The sequence below is a fragment of the Punica granatum genome, chromosome 3 (assembly GCF_007655135.1).
Source record: "Punica granatum isolate Tunisia-2019 chromosome 3, ASM765513v2, whole genome shotgun sequence".
NCBI lineage: Eukaryota > Viridiplantae > Streptophyta > Magnoliopsida > Myrtales > Lythraceae > Punica > Punica granatum.
In genome coordinates this window covers 9,901,276-9,920,725 of record NC_045129.1, presented here as the reverse complement: position 1 = coordinate 9,920,725, position 19,450 = coordinate 9,901,276, and the positions used below count along the sequence as shown (strand labels likewise).

The 19,450-nt window shown below is 41.3% G+C and overlaps 4 protein-coding genes across 6 annotated transcripts; 1 reads left to right on the top strand and 3 right to left on the bottom strand.

The window, feature by feature from the left end:
* Positions 1-827: 827 nt before the first annotated feature.
* On the bottom strand, positions 828-6,252 carry LOC116200977 (RNA cytosine-C(5)-methyltransferase NSUN2-like). Of its 2 annotated transcripts, none has more exons than XM_031532008.1 (15): positions 5,994-6,252; positions 5,834-5,922; positions 5,499-5,565; positions 5,269-5,384; positions 5,080-5,146; positions 4,913-4,961; positions 4,686-4,771; positions 4,177-4,442; positions 4,038-4,093; positions 3,620-3,705; positions 3,386-3,478; positions 2,793-3,114; positions 2,069-2,619; positions 1,475-1,709; positions 828-1,308 (listed from the first exon to the last, which is right to left on the bottom strand). In XM_031532008.1, exons 1-15 carry the CDS (start codon positions 6,189-6,191, stop codon positions 1,046-1,048), a joined length of 2,544 nt encoding a protein of 847 aa, XP_031387868.1. In that variant the 5' UTR covers positions 6,192-6,252; the 3' UTR covers positions 828-1,045. The 2 variants fall into 2 exon arrangements, with proteins under 2 accessions (XP_031387868.1, XP_031387870.1); XM_031532010.1 differs by having other exon boundaries at positions 828-1,305.
* A 1,194-nt stretch (positions 6,253-7,446) lies between these two features.
* Positions 7,447-9,766, bottom strand: LOC116198698 (peroxidase 17). The gene is made up of 3 exons (XM_031528921.1): positions 9,444-9,766; positions 9,124-9,315; positions 7,447-8,174 (listed from the first exon to the last, which is right to left on the bottom strand). The coding sequence occupies exons 1-3, from the start codon at positions 9,654-9,656 to the stop codon at positions 7,581-7,583; spliced, it is 999 nt and encodes a 332-aa protein (XP_031384781.1). The 5' UTR covers positions 9,657-9,766; the 3' UTR covers positions 7,447-7,580.
* Positions 9,767-14,442: 4,676 nt separating this feature from the next.
* On the top strand, positions 14,443-16,255 carry LOC116200219 (40S ribosomal protein S6). Its single transcript, XM_031531013.1, has 6 exons — positions 14,443-14,577; positions 14,686-14,750; positions 15,137-15,194; positions 15,286-15,394; positions 15,495-15,767; positions 15,840-16,255. The coding sequence occupies exons 1-6, from the start codon at positions 14,572-14,574 to the stop codon at positions 16,076-16,078; spliced, it is 750 nt and encodes a 249-aa protein (XP_031386873.1). The 5' UTR covers positions 14,443-14,571; the 3' UTR covers positions 16,079-16,255.
* Positions 16,256-16,407: 152 nt separating this feature from the next.
* On the bottom strand, positions 16,408-19,228 carry LOC116200218 (serine/threonine-protein kinase SAPK2). 2 transcript variants are annotated; one of them, XM_031531011.1, is made up of 9 exons: positions 18,898-19,228; positions 18,694-18,768; positions 18,061-18,177; positions 17,919-17,972; positions 17,740-17,832; positions 17,551-17,643; positions 17,338-17,442; positions 17,155-17,253; positions 16,408-17,051 (listed from the first exon to the last, which is right to left on the bottom strand). In XM_031531011.1, exons 1-9 carry the CDS (start codon positions 19,015-19,017, stop codon positions 16,767-16,769), a joined length of 1,041 nt encoding a protein of 346 aa, XP_031386871.1. In that variant the 5' UTR covers positions 19,018-19,228; the 3' UTR covers positions 16,408-16,766. The 2 variants fall into 2 exon arrangements, with proteins under 2 accessions (XP_031386871.1, XP_031386872.1); XM_031531012.1 differs by having other exon boundaries at positions 18,061-18,162; positions 18,898-19,226.
* Positions 19,229-19,450: the final 222 nt, after the last annotated feature.

The window sequence follows — 19,450 nt, the reverse complement described above, 5'->3', positions numbered from 1 at the left end:
TTCTTATCAGGCAGCAGAGTTGCGATAAGATTCAGCATCTCTTTCATGCCAAAATAGATCAAACGGCCTCCCATTAATGCCGCAGCAATATTTTACTTCGGGCTCTAAACACGACCGTTATGTAACCACTGTCATCTCGGGGCTGCAAAATTACCGGTACTCTTCGTATCAGCACACCATAAGCCTCGAAGACACTTCAGTGAATCCAACCCATTTGCACTTGCCGGGCATCGTGCATGTAATGGGATATGAAGGTTGGTTTTCCAGTCCATCCTTGTATGTCAGGACAAGCTACAGGGACCAACATCCATATGAATCTCAACCACAGTACGATTTTAATGAACGGTTGGCAATTCCAAGTCCGTCTGTCCGAATACAGCGACATCGGTGGGTACTGCATTAAAGATAAGAAAATAGGAATAACCAGCTTCAGCTTCACCTCTGCTATTGCGGGCATATTTTCTAACCGATGAAGGCACGATCACAAGTCACTGCTTCGGAGGTGATGCCGCAGCTCAGATGGATTGGCAGAAGTTCCGAAGGCCAGTCTTTCAATAATTATGACATCAGAAGAGGGAACTGGTGGAATGTGGATTGGCTTTTAATTTCCCATCAACATTGATTCTGATGGATGAGGAAAGTCGGCGACAAGAACATTCATCGACTACATGCACGCTCCAAACCCTCGATTTCAGCTCTGCATTTGAGGCTTTGAGCGAGGCAGAGTCCTTTACACGAGCAAGGGGAGAGCGTGCTCTGAATCTTGGAAATGCGAATCAAGCAGGGTTTCAAACTTCTCGAAATAAGTTTCCATAAGCCATTTCTAAGGACAAGGAAGCAGACTGAAGCCGCGTATAGAATAAAAGCTCCTGAGTTGTAAGAATTGCGCATCACAGTGTAGCCTCATCCCTGAAAAAATACAAACCCAACAGAAAGACAGGGCCGAAGGGGTCGAAAAACTGGATTAGCAAGTTTTATAGCTATTGGATACCACTAGAAATCAACTACAGTACAAACTTCCGTATAGTCAAAATCGGTACAACAGTCAGCCCTCGATGGCAGGTTCTATGGTCTTTGCATCTTCGGGCTTCTCAACTTTGTTTATCTCCTCATCTATTGCATTGTCAGAGGTGGTTTCGGTTTCTTGGAGTGAAGAATCTTTCCCAGTCTCCATGCGGGCTACGAGCCTCTCCATCAGCTCTTGGCAGTCGATGGCGGTGACCAACACGCTCAAGCTGGCTTTGCCCTTCCAACACCCGATGGCTATTCTGTCTGCTGTATCCAGACCCGACAAAGGCATTTCTTCTGCTGCACAAAAATCATTTGCATCAGATTCAACAGAGAGATGAAGATAACAAAAGGGAATAATATCGAAGTGTTTCTCCACAAGAAATCGAAAACTGTGACTTTTCATCCCTAATCAAATGCAAATATTATTTCAATGAGGAACAAATCTTAAGCGGTTATGGCATACCACTTTTGAGAACTATTACACAGCATCCAGGCTGTAGATCGGATGCTTTGTCGCGAAACTCAGAATCCACGAAATCAGAGAATTTGATGCTCTTATACTGCAAAAGATGCTTGAAGTCCACCAAGGAGGCACGTAAGATTTGTTTCGTAATGTATGGGAGAAGCAGGGGCAACCCTTCGGACGATATTCGGAAGGAACACGGGGCAGAGGTACCTTGGATCGAAGATTGTCGTTCCTTTATTTTGAACAAGGAAAAAAAGGTTGGCTCAATAAAATTCTAATAACGTGTCTCTCAGAAAGTCTCCAAAGGAAGCAAATATATCATCTTAGATGAGCACATAGCACCAAGAAAGAGCACCAAATGGACCCAATGCACTTTTGAATAGATCATAAGCAATCAGACTACAAAATTTATACTCCAAAAACATCAGCTCAAAGTTCTGATTACTTTGGCATAAGTCATTTTGGGCAAAATTGCATCAAGAATGAATATTATGAAGAAACAGAGATTGTAACAGGTACTTTGCAGAGGCAGGATTGTAACTCTAGCAAGAACATAGCAATAGGAAAAAGAATAAGCCAAATGATACTTACAAACATCTTTAGGCCAATGGAAGTGATCTTGAGTGGCTGACCCACTTGAAAATTTAGCTCCAAAAGCTCCTTCACTGACTTCGAAATGAAGTAAATTCTCTTTACATGGTTGGTGTCTTCATTCCTTGTAACTAGGTGACCATCCAAAGGGAAGGACTCGACAATACCATAAAATGTCTTGATGCCGTTGATAACAGCTTCATCTTTGAAAAACACAACAGGATCGACCCCCTTCCACTTGCCTTGCATCTGCAACTTCCTCTTTCCACCTGCTTTCATTTGGTCAGTTCCCCCATTACCGGACACTCCAGTTCCCCTTGCGCTACCATCTCCACTTTCATGCATGTTAGAAGAATCGATTTCCAAAACAGCAGCTTCTGAACCATCAGTATGATCTGAAGCTGCTTCTGGAACTTTCTCATTTAGCGCGTCTGCTGATTTATCTCCCAACCCATTGACATGTTCGCTGGCTTTATCTGGTACTTCTTTGGGCAGTTCATCCTTCTCAGATGAAGGTTTAGCCCTCTTGCTCATAGGTTTCTGCATACCGGCTGTTGACATAGAATGTGGACAAAGCAGTAAAATACATCAATACAACAACATATAGGAAAAAGAAACAATACAAAAGAAAAAACAGCTATTTTTATTACAACTGACAACCAATTTTCTCACATGTGACCATCTGTAATCAATATGATGTGGCCATGACAAGCTATGAAGATACCTGGGAAGGGGGCTATTTTGCGGAGGACAGCAATAAAGAAGGCTCCACCATTTTGATCATGAGGCACTATTCTCATGCATCGTTCAAGAGGCAAATTAGAAATTTCTTCTTCTAAGTCCGTCGTTGGAGCAGCATCATTTTCCAATTGCTCAGTATCATCTTCAGGTTTTGTTTCCTGGCCAGCAAGGTCATCTCTTTCTGAATTCTCATCAGCAGGATCTGTAAGACCTCTCCCACAAGGAAACATGCTGGGAATTACAGCAGCTCTTCGAGACTTCTCAGCATCTTTATAGGAAGTTACCCAGGTGCCTTTATCACGTACCTGCACCGCCCAAAGAAAAGATAACAGATGAGAGCTTTATAAAAGCACATTCCCTTCACATGTTTCTTATATGTCTTAGCTCAATGAAAAATTTAAAGAGACTACAAACTATTCTTATTTTGTATTAAATGAAGATCTTCACGAACCAAGATAAGGAATATATTCATGCCATAACACCCAATAGGCAACTGCCAACTTGTGTAGCACATGATACTATTTGATAAATTGAGTGCAAATAAACAATCAAGGACTAGTAGCAGTTAGATCTGACCTTCCACTTTCTAAGGCCTGGCCTGCGAATAAGTTGAGGAAGCTCCATAGAAACGTCAACAAGTTCAACAAAGCCCTCACGCCTTCTCAGAATCTAAACATGAGAGAAAGAGATGTTGATGTAACTACAATAGATGGTTTACAAATAACAATCAGCTTTTTCCTGTTACAAAATGGCTACACTATAAGACATGAGCTTAGAGGAAGAAGTTTCTGAATTACAGAAATACATCACCTCAGCAACCACAGCTTCATTTTCAATTGGATTCATTGAGCAGGTCGAGTAAACCATTCTCCCACCAACTTTGAGCAATGACAATCCTGTAGTAGAACATTGGATTCCAGCTTAGGTTATAAATCTTTGCAAGGGCATAGATAGAACATTATTGATGTTGCACAGAAACAAACAGGAGTCAGATTCTCAGCTCATCAGGTTTACATGTAAAACCTCAAATGATTTTGAGAAGGAAAACTGGGTTTTATAATAAGGAAATTATCATCTCGAAAGACAATCATTTTATTAATCGCCACATGAAAGAACTAGGTTATCAGATTTGGTTAAATTTCATGGATGAAAATTGTACACAGACTCCAAAATAAGAAAACTTATTTGGTTTTTCTTCTGCCATCACAATAAGTGGCTGGGCAGATACCTCGCAAGGCGATCTGAATTTGGAGCCCATGAAGCCCATTGCCCATCCCCGAATTCCTAGATTGAAGTAACCACACATTCATCAAATATCAAATAGAAACATAGGAAAAGATTACAGTCGTTGAAAATATGGAAATTACCATTTTCTCCAGATATCTGGAGCTTTGCGAAGGGTTCCATCTCCACTGCAAGGAACGTCACACAGGACCCGATCAAATAATAGTTGATTGGGACTCGCCTCCGATTGACCATTCACTTCCGAAGCACCAACCCAGTTTTTATTTAAACGGCAACCAGGAAAGTGTTGAGCTTCATGATTAGTGACCACCACGTTGGCAGTGCACATTCTTTTTGTTTGGTGAATGAGAAGGTTGCATCTTTGGACATCAAGATCATTAGCAAGAACCTAATAGAAGAAGAAAGGAAGATCATATACTACGACAAGATCCTATCTATATAATATCGCTGATCAGAACTAATCTGAATGCGTATCTACACGACCACATAAACATCGTTTGACAGATCATTGTTTAATAAATGATTGATCATCATCAAGATAGTGCATCTCCCGAACGATCAAAATTGGAAATAGCCATGAAAAGCCGCAGGAGAGAATTAGAAATTAAGACAGACAAGAAAGGTTATATACCAGTCCATCAGGTAGTCTTCCTGGTCCAGTTGAACGGTGAATAATCTCGAGTAATTGAAAGGTCTTTGATCCAGGGGCAGCACACACTGTGAAGAGGCAAAAAAAGAAGAGATAATCTTCATGATAAAAGTATGTGCGATTTATATGTACGAGCTATGTAACAACTAATACTCATTGATAGGTAAAGCATGAAGAGGTGATCTGGAAAGATGGAAAGAGTCACATACTATCGAGTACAAAATGGTCAGATTGTACATCCAGAAAGAGAGGAGGGACCTACAACATGCACAGGAAGCAGCCATTAGATCATACGGATCAAAAGTAAATAAGTAAGATGGATAAATGAAAGTCGATGTTTAAGACTGGACAATCTGGAGATCTGAGAAAGACCCACCATGCTGACAGCCTCCTGTCTTGTGATGTTTCCAATTTCATTTTCAAGCTTTAAGAACTCATGAAACCTGAAATTCAATAGCCAATGATGCATGGAAATAAGAGGAGACATTATCCACACTGCTGAAGCAGTTACTTAACAAACCCTTATAAAGACGATAAACAAACTTTCACCCTATGGACCACTTACTTCTCAAGTGCTTGATTCTTGCGCAGCTGCATCCGCGAAAAATTTGAATGCCAGGCAAGATTATCAGGATACCATGGCAATGGTCTAATGGCCTCTGCCTCATCCCCTCCAACGAACTGAAAAGAATACGGAAAATATTAATGTCAAACATAATAAACAGGGGAGTAAGACATGATACAAATGACAGCAACTGTGAAAGCTAACAAACATAACAAGGTGATGTGTCTTACTTCAGATTGAAGAGATTTCATGAAGTCATTCTCCAGTTGTGATTTGATGTCCATACAAAACTGGCTACTGCAAATTTCATAAGAAAATGCCAAATTGTTAAACAGAGTGACATTTGAATATCGCCATGAATGAACTCCTCAGTGCAAATCTAACGAAATCAAAATCGGAAATTTTATCACAATTATTCAAACCTAACTTCATTTTTAGCTCAGGAGTCGCATAATGACCGTTCTCTTGCCAATCGATAAACACACACACACATATATAGGATAACCACAAGTAACGAGTAAATTCAATTCATTCCATTTCTCCGAATGGATGACAGCAAGCTCACCTGGAGTTGATTCTGAATGCAGCAGGCAATGGCTTCCGAAGGTATTCGATGAAAGTATCCCACTCCTCGGGAGATACTATCGCTTGCTCCTGTCATGGAAGCTCGAATGAGCATCTAAATGCAAATGGAGACATGAACTTAGCAGTGGAGCGAGGACTACCTTGTAGTACTCATCGAAGGCGGGATTCTGAGTCGAGAAGGGCTGCCACGTCGGGTCGCCGCTCTGGGAGTTGCCTTCTCCCTGGTTTGCGTCGGAAGGGTCGGACCTTGGGCGCTTCCAGGTGTTCTCCCTGCTCTGAGCGAAATGCCGCCGCTGAGTTCGGGACCTCCCTCTTCCGCCGCCGCCGCCGCCCCCCATGGTCGCTGCTTCCGCCTGCTGGTGCTGCTGAGGAACCGTTCCTTCAACTAGGAGCGCCTTTCCTGCGTTCGCGATCGCGAAGGCGGAAGACTGAAAGCAGGCGGGTTGGGCCGCGCCATTGAGCCCAGTGATGAATTATTGATGGTAGAGATGAGGGCCCATTAGAGCCTTTGGACGGCCCAATTGCAATTGTACGGCACATGAAAAGTTCTTCCCCCACTCTTTACCGAGCGAATATTGAGCGAGTATTACGGATTCACTTGAATGAGCAATACCTTTCATAACACTGGCAGCACTAAAGTCCCATGATTCCCGCTTACAAGCATTATGATTAGCTATTACTCAACCATAGTGAGTAAGTAACACTAATCTTCTATTTGGATGGAGGGAAACAGAAGAAAACAGAGGGGAGAGGAGGACCTCTCTTTTATGAGTGAGATGTGAACAACTCGAGACATGCACACATAATGCATATCATTCCAATTTCCCTCGTATAAATGTGTTACATGATAAATGAAAAGCGCAAATACTGGATACGAATATAAAATTCTATTGAATCAGAAGTTTGTTACAGTCCTAGTAAGTATTTGTCCTCAATCGAGGCTTTTTTTTTTTTTTAACTTTTTGTTTAGTCTAAGATTCTTTCGACCATTCTGAAAGCAGTCTCCAAATTCAATATCCATAGTATGTCACATTATTATTATGAGAGCGGGCGTTTACGCCCCCTTTGCACCGAAAAAAACATTATTATTATGAGAGGATGCTGAGAACATATTTCATATGAGCAAAATGGTCACAAATCATAAAGCCCTATCATAAGTCAAAAGACTATGACTTGCCAAAATCAAAATGGTGATAACTCGAAGGACGCCACGTCGCACGTTGCTTGTTTATAGGATGCAATAAAGTACCCGCAAGACATATTTTTGTGGTTTTGGAAAGTCTTGTGGCTATAAGTGGTAAGTGGTCCACAGCTTCAAAGCAAATTCATCCCAATTGGGAAGACCTCCCATCAATGGAATTAATCGAGATAGGGACCCAAGACCACTTTCGAATCGATCTCCTATGGTCGTCGCAACAGATGTCCGATCGTAACCGGACGACATATTCCTCCCCTCAGATTCGTGTATCGCTAAAACGATCATTGAATTCAGTGGTCGTCGGAGTAATGTCCCGTGGTCCTAAACTAATTTGAAATCGAACCACCCCCTTCATATAAAGAAATTGCAAGCAATAAGAATATGATCTTATGAAGGACACGGAATATGGATTTAGATCAGTTAAATCTCTATATGCTTCCAAACTGTCACTACATTTACTATTTGCCTCGCTTCGTGATCGATGCATTATCCCATGGCCATGGTTAATAATACGACATTTTGTCCTATATTAAGACTCCAGCAAAATGTCCACGGGCCAACTGTTGACGACCCGACAATTCTTTCGGATCTCCCCGGGCCGACCCGATAGCAAGTCGCCCATCTTAATCATTCCCTCTACGAAAGCCTTAAAGAACTCGATCTGGTCCTTGCTGAAAGCCCGAACGTAGTCTCTGGTCTCCGCCATGGTATACAACGTCTGGTCCGAGTTCAAGAACCCTCTCCCTGCCACTAAGTCCTTGAAGTACTGATTGTCGAACACTCTAGGGGTGGCGTCGAGGTCCCCGGTGACGTTCTCATCCCCGCCAAGTGGGCACAGCTTGTCGAGCTTGAGCCTGTACTCGGGATCCATAGCAGGGTCGGGCTTGCCCGTCCCAGACTGATTGTAAAGCCTGAACATGATGGAGAAGCACCGTGCCTGCCCAATGGAGTGAGAGCCCGAGAGGGCCACCATGTCTCTAGCCGAGAGGTTGAACTTAGCAAAGAGATTGATCAAGAAGGTGGCGTTGCTTCTTGGGCTCGGCATGATGTTGCTCGAGTCTTCCTGGCTCGCTGTCAAGCTGTCCTTCCGGCCCAACTTCACCTCCCAATCAGGTCCTCCGGTCTAGATAGTACAAACATTATAGATCGAATGAACATTGTTATAACAACATAAAAACAGTGTTCAGTACAAGCCTTTGATTCTTTTCAGGGACAAAATTGAGGACCAAAGAAACATCGACTGTACTACTATACTCTTTATATTCAGATTAAAACTAAACTGACTTTATATTACACTTCATCGCATGATCACGAAACATATGATACAGTTTTTGTTTTTTTGTTTTTTTTGGAAGAGCAGAGTTAGGTGAGTTCTCTTCTAGCCATGCTGAATTTTCGTAATAATTCTGATTTTAGTTATTTATTTTTCACTGAAAGAATCATTGCTGAAGCATAGTACTTGATAAATACATGTTTTTATCTGGGACCTGCTCAAGAATTCGACATGAGAAGGGGACCAATTGCAGAAATTCAGGTGACAACAGCCTGGCCATATAATTATTTTCTTTGTACATTACCAGGAAAAGCAGAAAAGAAATTCCTTTGGGTAATAAAATATATCTTTTTCGACCCAAAAAATATATATGATTGAAATGCGGCACATACACTAATAATTGATCACACCGCCTGACCTTTTTGTAATTTATGGAGTATTTCCAAGCGAAAGATGAGGCGATAGGGACAGCCCGAGTCAAAGAAAGATTTTTTAAATTCTGAATTTTGATGAAGGCATTGATGCAACCACGAAGAGTTGTAACCTTTAATCAAGTAGTTTTCGGGATGAGAAGACTATTCATATTTATAAGAAAATAGGAATATATTGAAACTCGGGATAGATATATCGAGAAAGAGTTGAAGAGGTAGATTACGGACGACATCGGATTGGTTGCCGATGAATTCGGGCTCGGCTTATTTAGCTGAAAATTTAAGCTAACTGAAATTGAGGTCCTCGTAGATGAGATATGAAAGTGAATGAATCAACGAGGAAATATAATAAGAGGAAAGACAAGAACCAGGGCAACGGCATCTCTTGCGGCCATGATCACGATGTCCGCGCAAGAGACCACGCCGGGGCAGGCTCTCTCCAAGGCATCCTTAATTTCGTCGACCACTTCGAAGGACCTCAGCGAGTTTATGTTCGACAAGGCCAGCTTCTCCCCCAGCATCGTCGGCGTGTCGTCGAGCAGCAGAGAGCCATCACAGCCCTGCAACGATAACACGATGATTTGACCAGGCGAAAGTTTTGATGAGCAACGGTTACTAATAATCCACGGACGAGAAACCGAAGAGTTTATGTTCTGATGGAGTGAGAGAGAGAAAAAGCTTTACGTACGTTGACGAAGCAGTCATGGAACTGGAACCTCATGACCGAGGCGACGCTCCGGGGCTCCCTGATCATGGCCTTCCTCATCACTTCCCGGACGATCCTCTCCGCGTCGGGGCACGTCTGGGAGTAGTATTTCGGGCGGAGCTGGGCCGAGGCCGCCGCGGTTGCAACGAGGAGGAGGACGACGGCGGTGAACGGGACGGCGGAGGGAGGGGCCATTTGCTTGCTCTGTTTTTATTTTATTTTATTTTATTTTTCTTTCTGCTGGGAGAGGGTCGATTACTGTGGAGAGAGTCAGTTGGCGTCCCAATGGACCAATTTGCTCCTATTTGCATTTTGGGATCTTATAAATATAAAAAACCTGTGGGTCTGAAGGGAGACTATTTTTTTTTTTTCGGTGAAAGACATTTTAATATTTTACCAAATCAAAAAATGACAAGAAGAAATATTTATTTTTTTGGGTAAAAAAAAAGACGAGCAAATATTTAATGAAGGTGTTAGTTGATTAATATTATTACCCAAAAAAGGGAAATTGATTTAATATTGTGGGAAGAATTACTGGGTGGAGTCTTTTGGCCAGATGACTTGGCCGGCATAACTGCTTATTAATTACCTTAATTTTTTAGGATAAAAGCATCTTAGGATTCTTAAATGCAAGATTATGCATTGTCTTAAATTTGGGATTTGACCTGATAATACGATGGATGGTGCTGTCAATTGATGCCCTTTCTTCATTACCGGTGATTTTTGGTTTGGATTTTAAGAGATGATAAGTTCTCTTGTCAAAGAGGCCTGTGGGCTTCTTATCCCGTACTCGGGTTCTTATTTTTTCGCTGGATGTACTCGAGTTTATTGATCATAGTGAGCTTCTCTTCTGCATTCGGATTAAGGGGATAATTGGCACGGGGCAGGCTAACTATTTTTGCGTTCAAATACTGAAACAGAGTTCCTCTTCCATCATCCATGCAGCTGTAATGAAATATAAATGCTCATGGACACATAAAACCTGATAAGATATTATATCAATTTTCTATTCTATTAAGTGATTGAGTACATTTTCGACATAAAAATTCAAATTGACAAGTAATAGTATTCGACTACGTTACAGACTCATCATGAGTTTCTTACCTAACCACTCGACATCAGATTTATAATTTTTTAACCTTCAACAAATGCGATCAACATTCACTGCTGCTGGCCTAGAGGTTGATATGTCAATTGGTCGAGGCTGCTTACAACCTAAGACGTACAATGACCGATGATCACGAATGAAAGTCTGTCGAGTCATAAGAAGACGTCACCGGTCCAAAGTCGGGTATCCCGATAAGATAGTAATTCGAATCACGGCCAGAGCTTGGAATCGTCAAGTTGGAGCTGATGGGAGCGGGACGGATACGATGGGGGGGTTGGTTGTGGGTGGTGTCGAGATATAAGTGGTGGGGAATTGTCATGAAATGGGAAGACACAAGAGAGGATGCCAACCCAATCGGGGTGCTGTGTCTTGTGGGATAAGATAAATGTCTTCTGCTGTCTTCATCTCTGCATGTAACTGAAATCTTTGAAAGAGGTTAAAGTGAAGCAACTTTGGTGGTCGTGTTCTGTTCTTCAGTGAGTGAGCGAGTCAGGTCAACAATAGCGACAAACCCACCTTTGCAAGTGGGAATAAAAAATGCCCTTTTTCCATATTATTATCTCCAAGATCTCGTTTGTATCTTTAGTGCCCGGCAGAAAATCTTCTAAGTTTCCACTTGTTCGGCTGTAATTTCGGAAAAGAAAACAAAAAAGAGTGGTCCATTTCTTAGACCTTAATATGATAGTATAAAAATCAATTTTATCTGCTTGGTTATATCTTGAAAAGTGAATTTGCCTTGTTGAGACGACTAGTAAGATGGAGAGAGAACGAGCAGTGAACAATGGAGCCTTCCTGCCAGTCACCATTGTCCCGTCAAGGTCACCGATGGACTCTACAATCTTCAATCAACCTATTGACCAAAAAAAAAAAAAAACAAAGGTCTTCAGGCAACCATTTTGGCATTTTCTAGCATTCTGCTGGTGGGTCGGCGGCGATGGGAGTTCTTCGTTGATCAATTGGAGTTAATCTCAAGTCGATAAGATGTTTTACATTTAAACCATTTCTGAAGATTATACTTTTCCTTTTAATAGTAGAGGGATAGAGGCACTCTCTTGACTTTGAGTTCTTCATGAAAGAAACATCGAAAATCATGAAAAATGATTTCTAAAGTTTTATTTCCCACTTACAATAGTCTTTTTTTTTTTGGGCAAATAGAAGACATTCCCTCAAACCAAATCTAAACATAGTCAATTACAATCATACAAATGGATGCAATCCAGTAACATGTCGAAGGTACAGCAGAAGGAGGAGAGTAGAAAACAACAACTGAATAAGTTGTTGCAATTTTTTTTTTAATATCTCTTTTATTTTCAATTTTCTCTATAGAAATCCTTTGAATTTATATGTTAAAGTAACATAAATAGAAAATTTCTTATAAGCAGAGGAAACTATTCCTATTTGGAAGATTAAATTGAACAATTTTGGATACCATCTCATATTACACAAAGTTATTTCTCTTATACTGAGGCATACAAGTTTTACCTTGATTTACTTATCCCAAAAAAAAAAAATTTACTTTGAGTAGAATAATGATAGAGAAGGGAAAGGATCTTCTTCATAATTAAGATGCTCGATTATCATCTCCCAAACAGCAAGAAAATCAAATTTAGCAGTAACCCAACCAGCAAGAAAAACTATTTGAAGAACGAGATTTTAAAAAAATAGAAAAAAAAACAACATCAACAACAGAAAAGGTGGGCCAGTCACTGGTTGAGACCTTAAAATGGATCAAAATTATAGGGTTTGGGGTTTCATTTGCCATATATCACAAATTTGGTTGCCGGTCACTGTATCATCCATATTTCTTTTTTCACAGAGGAGTCTCATTGAACTAATATAAGAAAGAGTAGAAGGGAAAATTGAGAAATATCATCCATAATGTCTTGATTTCAGTTCTGTTGATTTAAAACCGTGAGGTGGCCGGTTACATGGTACGGCCGTGCTGGAGATGAAGAATCTCGAGAGCGAGTGGTGTGCAAAATTCACTTTTACATGGACGAAAGATGAATGATTCATGACTTGTTTGGTTTGCAAATGTGATTTTAAAATCATAACTTTAACTTAATTTTATTCACAACAAAACAAAATAACTCATATAAAGTCAAAGAGTGGACCCATTTATACTACTCTTTTTCAACAACAAAACAAAATAACACATACAAAGTCAAAGGATAAACTCATTTATATCACTCTTTTTCAAAATTAAAATCTGATTTTAAAATCCTATATTGAAACCAAACGCAGCATCAGTCTCTCCGCTATGCAGAAGGAGTAATAAAAAAAAGAAACTTTGAAAGACTCGGGTTGCAATAGAACCAGAGAATATTAAGTACGAAAAAGCATTATTGCCATAAAGAGAATTGATTGCATTAAACTAGCAAGGTGGACAAAGATAACAACTATCGAACTAAAGACCGTAAGGAAATTGAATCGAAAGTTACGTATGAAACTTGACGAATGACTTGGCTAAACCAAGAACAAGGTAATGTAAAAAGCTAGACTTGGCTGTAAAAAACAGAAAGGAAACATTTTTGATGCGGAGCTCTTGCAACAAAAGCAATATTTGGGTTCATAGCTGGGGCAGGTGGGCTCATTCGTGATTCCGGCGGTGGCAATTGGGTTTGCGGTTTCGTTCTTAGTGTTGGTGTTGCAACCTCTATTTTGGCTGATATGTGGGGAGTTTGCTCAGGTCTCGAACTTGTTTGGTCGATAGGTTGTCAAAAGATTATTGTCGAGGTCGACTCCTTTGTCGTACACCAACTTATTTTGGGTACAAAAGTTTAGATAGATTCTCTCTAACATTCTTGAATTTATTTCAAGGAAATGAGATATTCATGTCGTCCATACATTATCGAAAAGGCAACTGTTGCACAGGCTGTCTTGTGAGGAGAGCTTCTTCCTTTCCACTTGGGTTTCATTTCCTTAGCTCGATTCCTAACAGTTTAGGTCATCTCATGTTAGGAGATATCGTTGGAACTCCCTCTATATCCCGTTTCTGTTTGCTTTGATTTCTCTTATTTTAATTTTTCTGTACCAGCTTTTGCCCCCTCCATTATATATATATATATATATATATATATATATTTGAGTTCTTTGTTTGGCCCGTAGGAGATGGAAATACTCAAATACGGTTCTTAGAGAGGGGGATTACTAGTCTTGACCGGACGCATTGATATCCGACTACTGCTTGTGCTGGTGTGTTGAGTGTGCTCCCCCTGAGGTTTTTGAACCTGGAGAAATTGTAAGCTTCCCAACTAGACCTTGTTCCTCGTTGATTTTTTATGGAAGACGGGCGGCTTCTCGATCCATCAAAACGACTAAACGTGCACCATCTCTCCAACCATTCTTCACCATTAATGGTTTAACCCAATTCTTGAGGAAGAGAAAATGTCGAACTCCTCCCTCCTGTCTTATTTGATTTCTTAACTGGGCTCCAAGTCGGGTTGGGCTCTCAGATTGGATTGGACCTGGTTGAGCATAGGTACTGCTCCTACTCCTAGTCGCTTTTAGTTAGCTAGCATTCAACAAGTTAGACTAGAAAGAACTGCTAGCAGGTAGGACAGTAAGAGAATTCCCCCCTACCTTTAGCTCCTCCACGCATCCACGAAGGGTTTCAACATCCATATCCGTATACGTTTCAAGACTCGTGAGACATTTTGGCAAGGTGTTGAATGTATATAGAGGTACCGATAACCGGACCAAAGATTGTAGTACTTGAGAAGACAGAGGGTAAATCTTACACATTTTTTCTGGTAAATATTTCTCCTTGGTATACTTAGGATTAATTATGGTGCAAAGTGGGCCGGATCGAAACCAAAATTCAGGGTGTAAAATAGAATGATACATAATATAGGGGTCAATATGGAAATAAGCAAAATTTAAAGGGCGCAGAATCAAATTTCCCACCTTCATCGTCTCCTTATATTCGCTCAACCGGAGAAACCCTAATTTCGCTATAGTTGGTCGGCTGCTACAACCTGAGGCCACTTCCCCTGGATCAAGATGAAGGTTTCGATCGAAATTCTGACCCGATTTCTACTCAACGGTGACGGTTTTTCAACGACTTGTACTTTTCAGCTTCTAATTTTTTATTTTTTTTTTGGGTTTCTTCGATAGTTCAATATTGCGAATCCGACTACTGGGTGCCAGAAGAAGCTCGAAATCGACGATGACCAGAAACTGTAAGCGCACAATATGAACTTCTGATTGCTTGTGGATTGATAGAACATGGCATTCCGAGTGAAAGTTTGCATTTTTAATCCTTTGCCGCGGTTGCTCCCTGTAAATTTTGTGAGCATGCTCGATTTGTTGGTAATTTGAAATGTAGTCAATGGATCATGTATGCCTCTTCAGATGGAATTTGAGTTGACTTGTTGCTTCCTACGACATTAATGCCCTCGGATTTGGCAGTTTGTCTTCCACATTAAGCAAGCTGCACCAGTGTGTGAACACTGTGTCCAGATGGCTTGCAAACAAATCTATGTCCAAGTTTTGCTAGATGCATTCTGTCCTTGATATGGTTCTGTTGAGTGGATTTGCTTACTTCAAAGCAATTGTTCTGGTGCAGCCGGGCATTCTTCGATAAGAGAATATCCCAAGAAGTTAGCGGTGATGCTCTGGGTGAGGTATGCTTCTTTCTTCTAATCTCCTGTCCGAATATAAACTTTTGATCGTTTATTATCCAATTAGTTGTTGATTTGATGGAATTTTCCATAGGAATTCAAGGGCTATGTGTTCAAAATCATGGGAGGCTGCGACAAGCAAGGGTTCCCTATGAAACAGGGTGTGCTGACCCCTGGACGTGTCCGTCTCTTGCTTCACAGAGGTTGGTTCTTGCCGATTCTTTCATGTGATTTTGACATTTAAGGAAGCGTGAAGCATTTGTGGTTTCCACATATGATTATCTACTGACTCTGCATCTACAGGTACGCCTTGCTTCCGTGGATATGGCAGGAGAAATGGAGAGCGAAGAAGGAAGTCTGTCCGTGGCTGCATCGTTAGCCCTGACCTCTCAGTTCTCAACTTGGTTATTGTGAAGAAAGGGGAGAATGATCTTCCCGGTTTAACCGACATTGAGAAGCCAAGAATGAGAGGCCCCAAGAGAGCATCGAAGATCAGGAAGCTGTTTAACCTCTCAAAGGAGGATGATGTCAGGAAATACGTCAACACCTATCGCCGAACCTTCACAACTAAATCTGGTGAGTGCACCATCCTCTCATGATTGATTTCCGTCTTGTGGAATTGTTAGTAATCTCGTGGATGTCTTGCAGGCAAGAATGTAAGTAAGGCACCGAAGATTCAGAGGCTGGTGACTCCATTAACACTTCAGAGGAAGCGTGCAAGAATTGCAGAGAAGAAGAAGAGAATTGCCAAGGCCAAAGCAGAGGCGGCTGAGTACCAGAAACTTCTCGCGACCAGGTTGAAGGAGCAGAGGGAGCGACGCAGTGAGAGCTTGGCGAAGAAGAGATCGAGACTCTCTGCTGCCTCAAAACCATCAGTTGCTGCCTAGGTCAGAGCTTAGGTGGGTCCTTTTTGGCCATTTTTTTTTTAAATTTCAATGCTCTAGCAGAACTCTTTTAGAAGCTGAGATACGGAACTTGGTTTCATGATGTTATATTTTCGCGTTTCAATCAATGTTAAACTAATCACATCTTCGCACCTGCTTGTACGGGCTTGTTGAACTAAATGGTACTGTCTCCTCGCTGGCACATAAATGACCATAGATGGATTATCTGAGGGGGCATTTCCATGCATCCCTGGAATCTTGAACTGAACTGTCACTTGCAATGTACAAGAACACAGATTTTGTCCGAGATCTTCCCCATCAGACTATCATCATTCTCAAATCACCCAGGGGCTTATCGATAAATATTACACAAACAAACTTCTCGGCTCTTCCGGGAAAAGGCAACTGAAGTTGCACATTCTTTTGATCTATGACTATGTGCAGAGTCACAGTTACATATTTATAAATACAGACATGTACATCAGGATATTATCTCATAAAACTCAAGCAAGGCCAGAAGGAGAAGCTTCCAATTGAGAAACGGGCATAGACAGCGTAGACCATCTGATCCCCTCCATAAAAAACAAACCTTATCCGCACCTACATCCCCTCTTTTTTTTCTTTTTTTTTTTTTTTAAATTTAAAGTGTCTTTCGTCCTTAAGATTTCGCTCCAAGTCCTTGAGTCCAAAGTCATAGGGCGCACACAAAATCTCCGCTCATCTCTATATCGTCTATGTCGGCGTCTGCCTCGATGTCATCGAGATCCATGCTGCCTCCAAGCAATAAACCGCCACCAGCTCTTGGAACATCCCCGGGCTTCCTTGCCTCTTGAACTACAGATAAAATCTCTTCCATGCTTTGCGTAGATTCACCAAGGCTGTCATTCTGTAACATCACAATCCCATCGTCCGTGAATTCTATTGGCAAGTTCTTCAGGAACCACGGATGCTGCTTGATTTCGGGGATCGTTATTCTCTACAACAGACAATTCCATTGGTCATTAGAGATAATGATGGCCTAATAAAAGAATTGCAGAAGTCAAACCAACCAAAGAGATAAAGCTTCCAAGAGCTGGTACCTTCTCAGGATTAGCCACGAATATTCGAGACAGGAGATGCTTACATTCGATTGAAACTCGGACATAATCAGGAATGGAATAGTGGACGCTCAGGATTCGCTGCGCAATCGAAAATCTTTAGCACTTCAAGAAACCTCTGGTAGTAGAAGGAAAGAAATTGACTTGGAGCAGCTAATTGAAAACCTGAATTGTCTTTCTGAAGTTTCTTGGATCTTCTGGGTCTTCGAACGGGTAAGCTCCCACAAGCATCACGTAGAGGGTGACCCCACAAGACCAAACATCAGCAATCTATAGAATAAATCCACAAGTTTGAACAAATCAAGAAGGATCTTTTGTTTAGGTCACCAAACTTGGCCCGAAATTCAAATCTCGAAAGCAAAATATATCTTCTTGTACCTTCCCATCATACTCCTTTGTCGACAGGACCTCCGGTGCAATGTATGCAGGCGTTCCAACTGTAGATTTGGGTTGTGAATGCAACACAGAGGACTGAACAGAAGGGAAGAAAAGGGACTGAAGCTATCAATTGCTTTTATAACCAATGGCACAGGGACGATAATTAAAAGATCAAGTTTAGTGAATTGCCTTGGAGTAGCCGAAATCGCATATCTTGAGCCTCGGTGCTGTGCTTCCATCTAAAAGTGTGTTCTCGAGCTTAAGATCCCTATGGCAAATTTGCTGAAAACAAGATCTCTTAAAGACCGAAAAGAAACTAAGTTGTAAGCTATTGGCATAAGATTAATGGGCAAAGGAATGGGGGGTACCATCGAGTGGCAGTAACTGACTCCCGATATAAGTTGTTGATAGAAAAATCTTGCCTGCAAGGAACAAAACTGGATCAACATTTCTGAATTGGAAGCGAACGGAACCATGGAAACACAAGCCAAATTGTTCCATTCAGCATACCTCGTCTTCGCCGAATCTACCGGCATTACAGATCCGTTCGAAGAGCTCGCCTCCAGCTGCATATTCCATGACGATGGCAAGATGGGTCGGTGTGAGCAGAACCTGCAGATAAAGAGCCTTCATTTAACTTTTCGTTATTTTCTGGGATCACCCTGCAGCTCAAGCAAATAAGCAAACAAATGAAATGCAACAGATACTATCCTCAGATTGTTTGGTCTACAAGAAGTAGATTCATCATCTCTCATTTTTAAAACCATAATCTCAAGTGCAAAACTTGGAATATTTCCCAAAATTCTCTTTTCCAAGTCAAGATCTCCCTTTAAAAACAACAAAAGCGGTGAAGTCATGCTGCTAAGCATCGCGGTCTAATCAAATCGAGAACTGCCTCAAATCTAAGTGACAGAGAAAACAGAGCAGCGGCCGCAAGTGCCCACAAAGCAAGGCAAACATAAACCTCATCCGAAGCTTTAATTTAGCAACAACAGCTCTGGTCTCTAATCTTGTTGGTTTCCCCAGCTGATGATGAAAAGCTTGAAATTTTCCATCCAAGTTAGGCCAAGCAAACTATTATAGTAAAATGGCCATAATAAATACATAATACATAAATATATACACATATATATGTATTTATACCTCCTTAAACCTTATGATGTTTGGATGCTTCAAAGAGCGATGGTTCATAATCTCCCTCTGCACGTGCTGATCAATCTGACCAATACCAAGAAACTCCCCAATCAAGAATCAACCTTTTGATGAACAGAGCAGAACAGAACACACCAAGCCAAGGTGAACAAAACCCAGAAAGCTTAAGCAGAAGGGGTCGGATCCCCTCATCACCTTTTGACCTCTCTCGATGTACTTGACAGCGTAGAGCTCACCAGTCCACTTGTCCTTCACCAATTTGGCCACTCCGAAGTTGCCCGACCCGATATCCCTCAGTATCTCATAACGCTCCATTTCTTACCAGACTGATTGATGATGATGATGATGATGAAGAAGAAGAAGACACGGAGTGATCGAAGATACTATGGGACTGATTAAGGAAGCGGAGGCGTGAAATGGAAGAGAGAGAGAGAGAGAGGTGAGGGTGTTATGTTGGACCGCCAGCAGTAGTAGTCCTTGCAGAAGGCAACGACCTGAAGAATATTGGCTGCTAGTAACGGTGGGGATGGAATGAATGTGCTAATCACCAACTACTTATTTTATTATTATTTTTTCCCGACGAAATTATGGGTGTCGCACTTATTAGTTGAGATTAATTCATGTCGTTTTGATCACGACCACTGATATTTCCACTTATTTTATTATTTTTCTCGACGAAATTACGGATCCTCAACTTATTGATTGAAATTAATTCATGCTGTGTCGGTGATGGCCACTGGTGTGTTTA

Coding starts and splice junctions, on each gene's coding strand:
- LOC116200977 (XM_031532008.1), bottom strand. CDS start 6,191: ATGGGGGGCGGCGGCGGCGGCGGAAGAGGGAGGTCCCGAACTCAGCGG. Junction 5,385..5,498: donor TGAAATCTCTTCAATCTGAA/GTAAGACACATC, acceptor TATTCTTTTCAG/TTCGTTGGAGGGGATGAGGC. Junction 1,710..2,068: donor CCATTGGCCTAAAGATGTTT/GTAAGTATCATT, acceptor TTCAAAATAAAG/GAACGACAATCTTCGATCCA.
- LOC116198698 (XM_031528921.1), bottom strand. CDS start 9,656: ATGGCCCCTCCCTCCGCCGTCCCGTTCACCGCCGTCGTCCTCCTCCTC. Junction 9,316..9,443: donor TCCATGACTGCTTCGTCAAC/GTACGTAAAGCT, acceptor TTATCGTTGCAG/GGCTGTGATGGCTCTCTGCT. Junction 8,175..9,123: donor CAAGAGATGCCGTTGCCCTG/GTTCTTGTCTTT, acceptor TGTACTATCTAG/ACCGGAGGACCTGATTGGGA.
- LOC116200219 (XM_031531013.1), top strand. Junction 14,751..15,136: donor ATCGACGATGACCAGAAACT/GTAAGCGCACAA, acceptor GTTCTGGTGCAG/CCGGGCATTCTTCGATAAGA. Junction 15,395..15,494: donor CCGTCTCTTGCTTCACAGAG/GTTGGTTCTTGC, acceptor CTGCATCTACAG/GTACGCCTTGCTTCCGTGGA.
- LOC116200218 (XM_031531011.1), bottom strand. CDS start 19,017: ATGGAGCGTTATGAGATACTGAGGGATATCGGGTCGGGCAACTTCGGA. Junction 17,443..17,550: donor CAAAGGAGTATGATGGGAAG/GTACAAGAAGAT, acceptor TTTATTCTATAG/ATTGCTGATGTTTGGTCTTG. Junction 17,052..17,154: donor TCGTGGCTAATCCTGAGAAG/GTACCAGCTCTT, acceptor TGTCTGTTGTAG/AGAATAACGATCCCCGAAAT.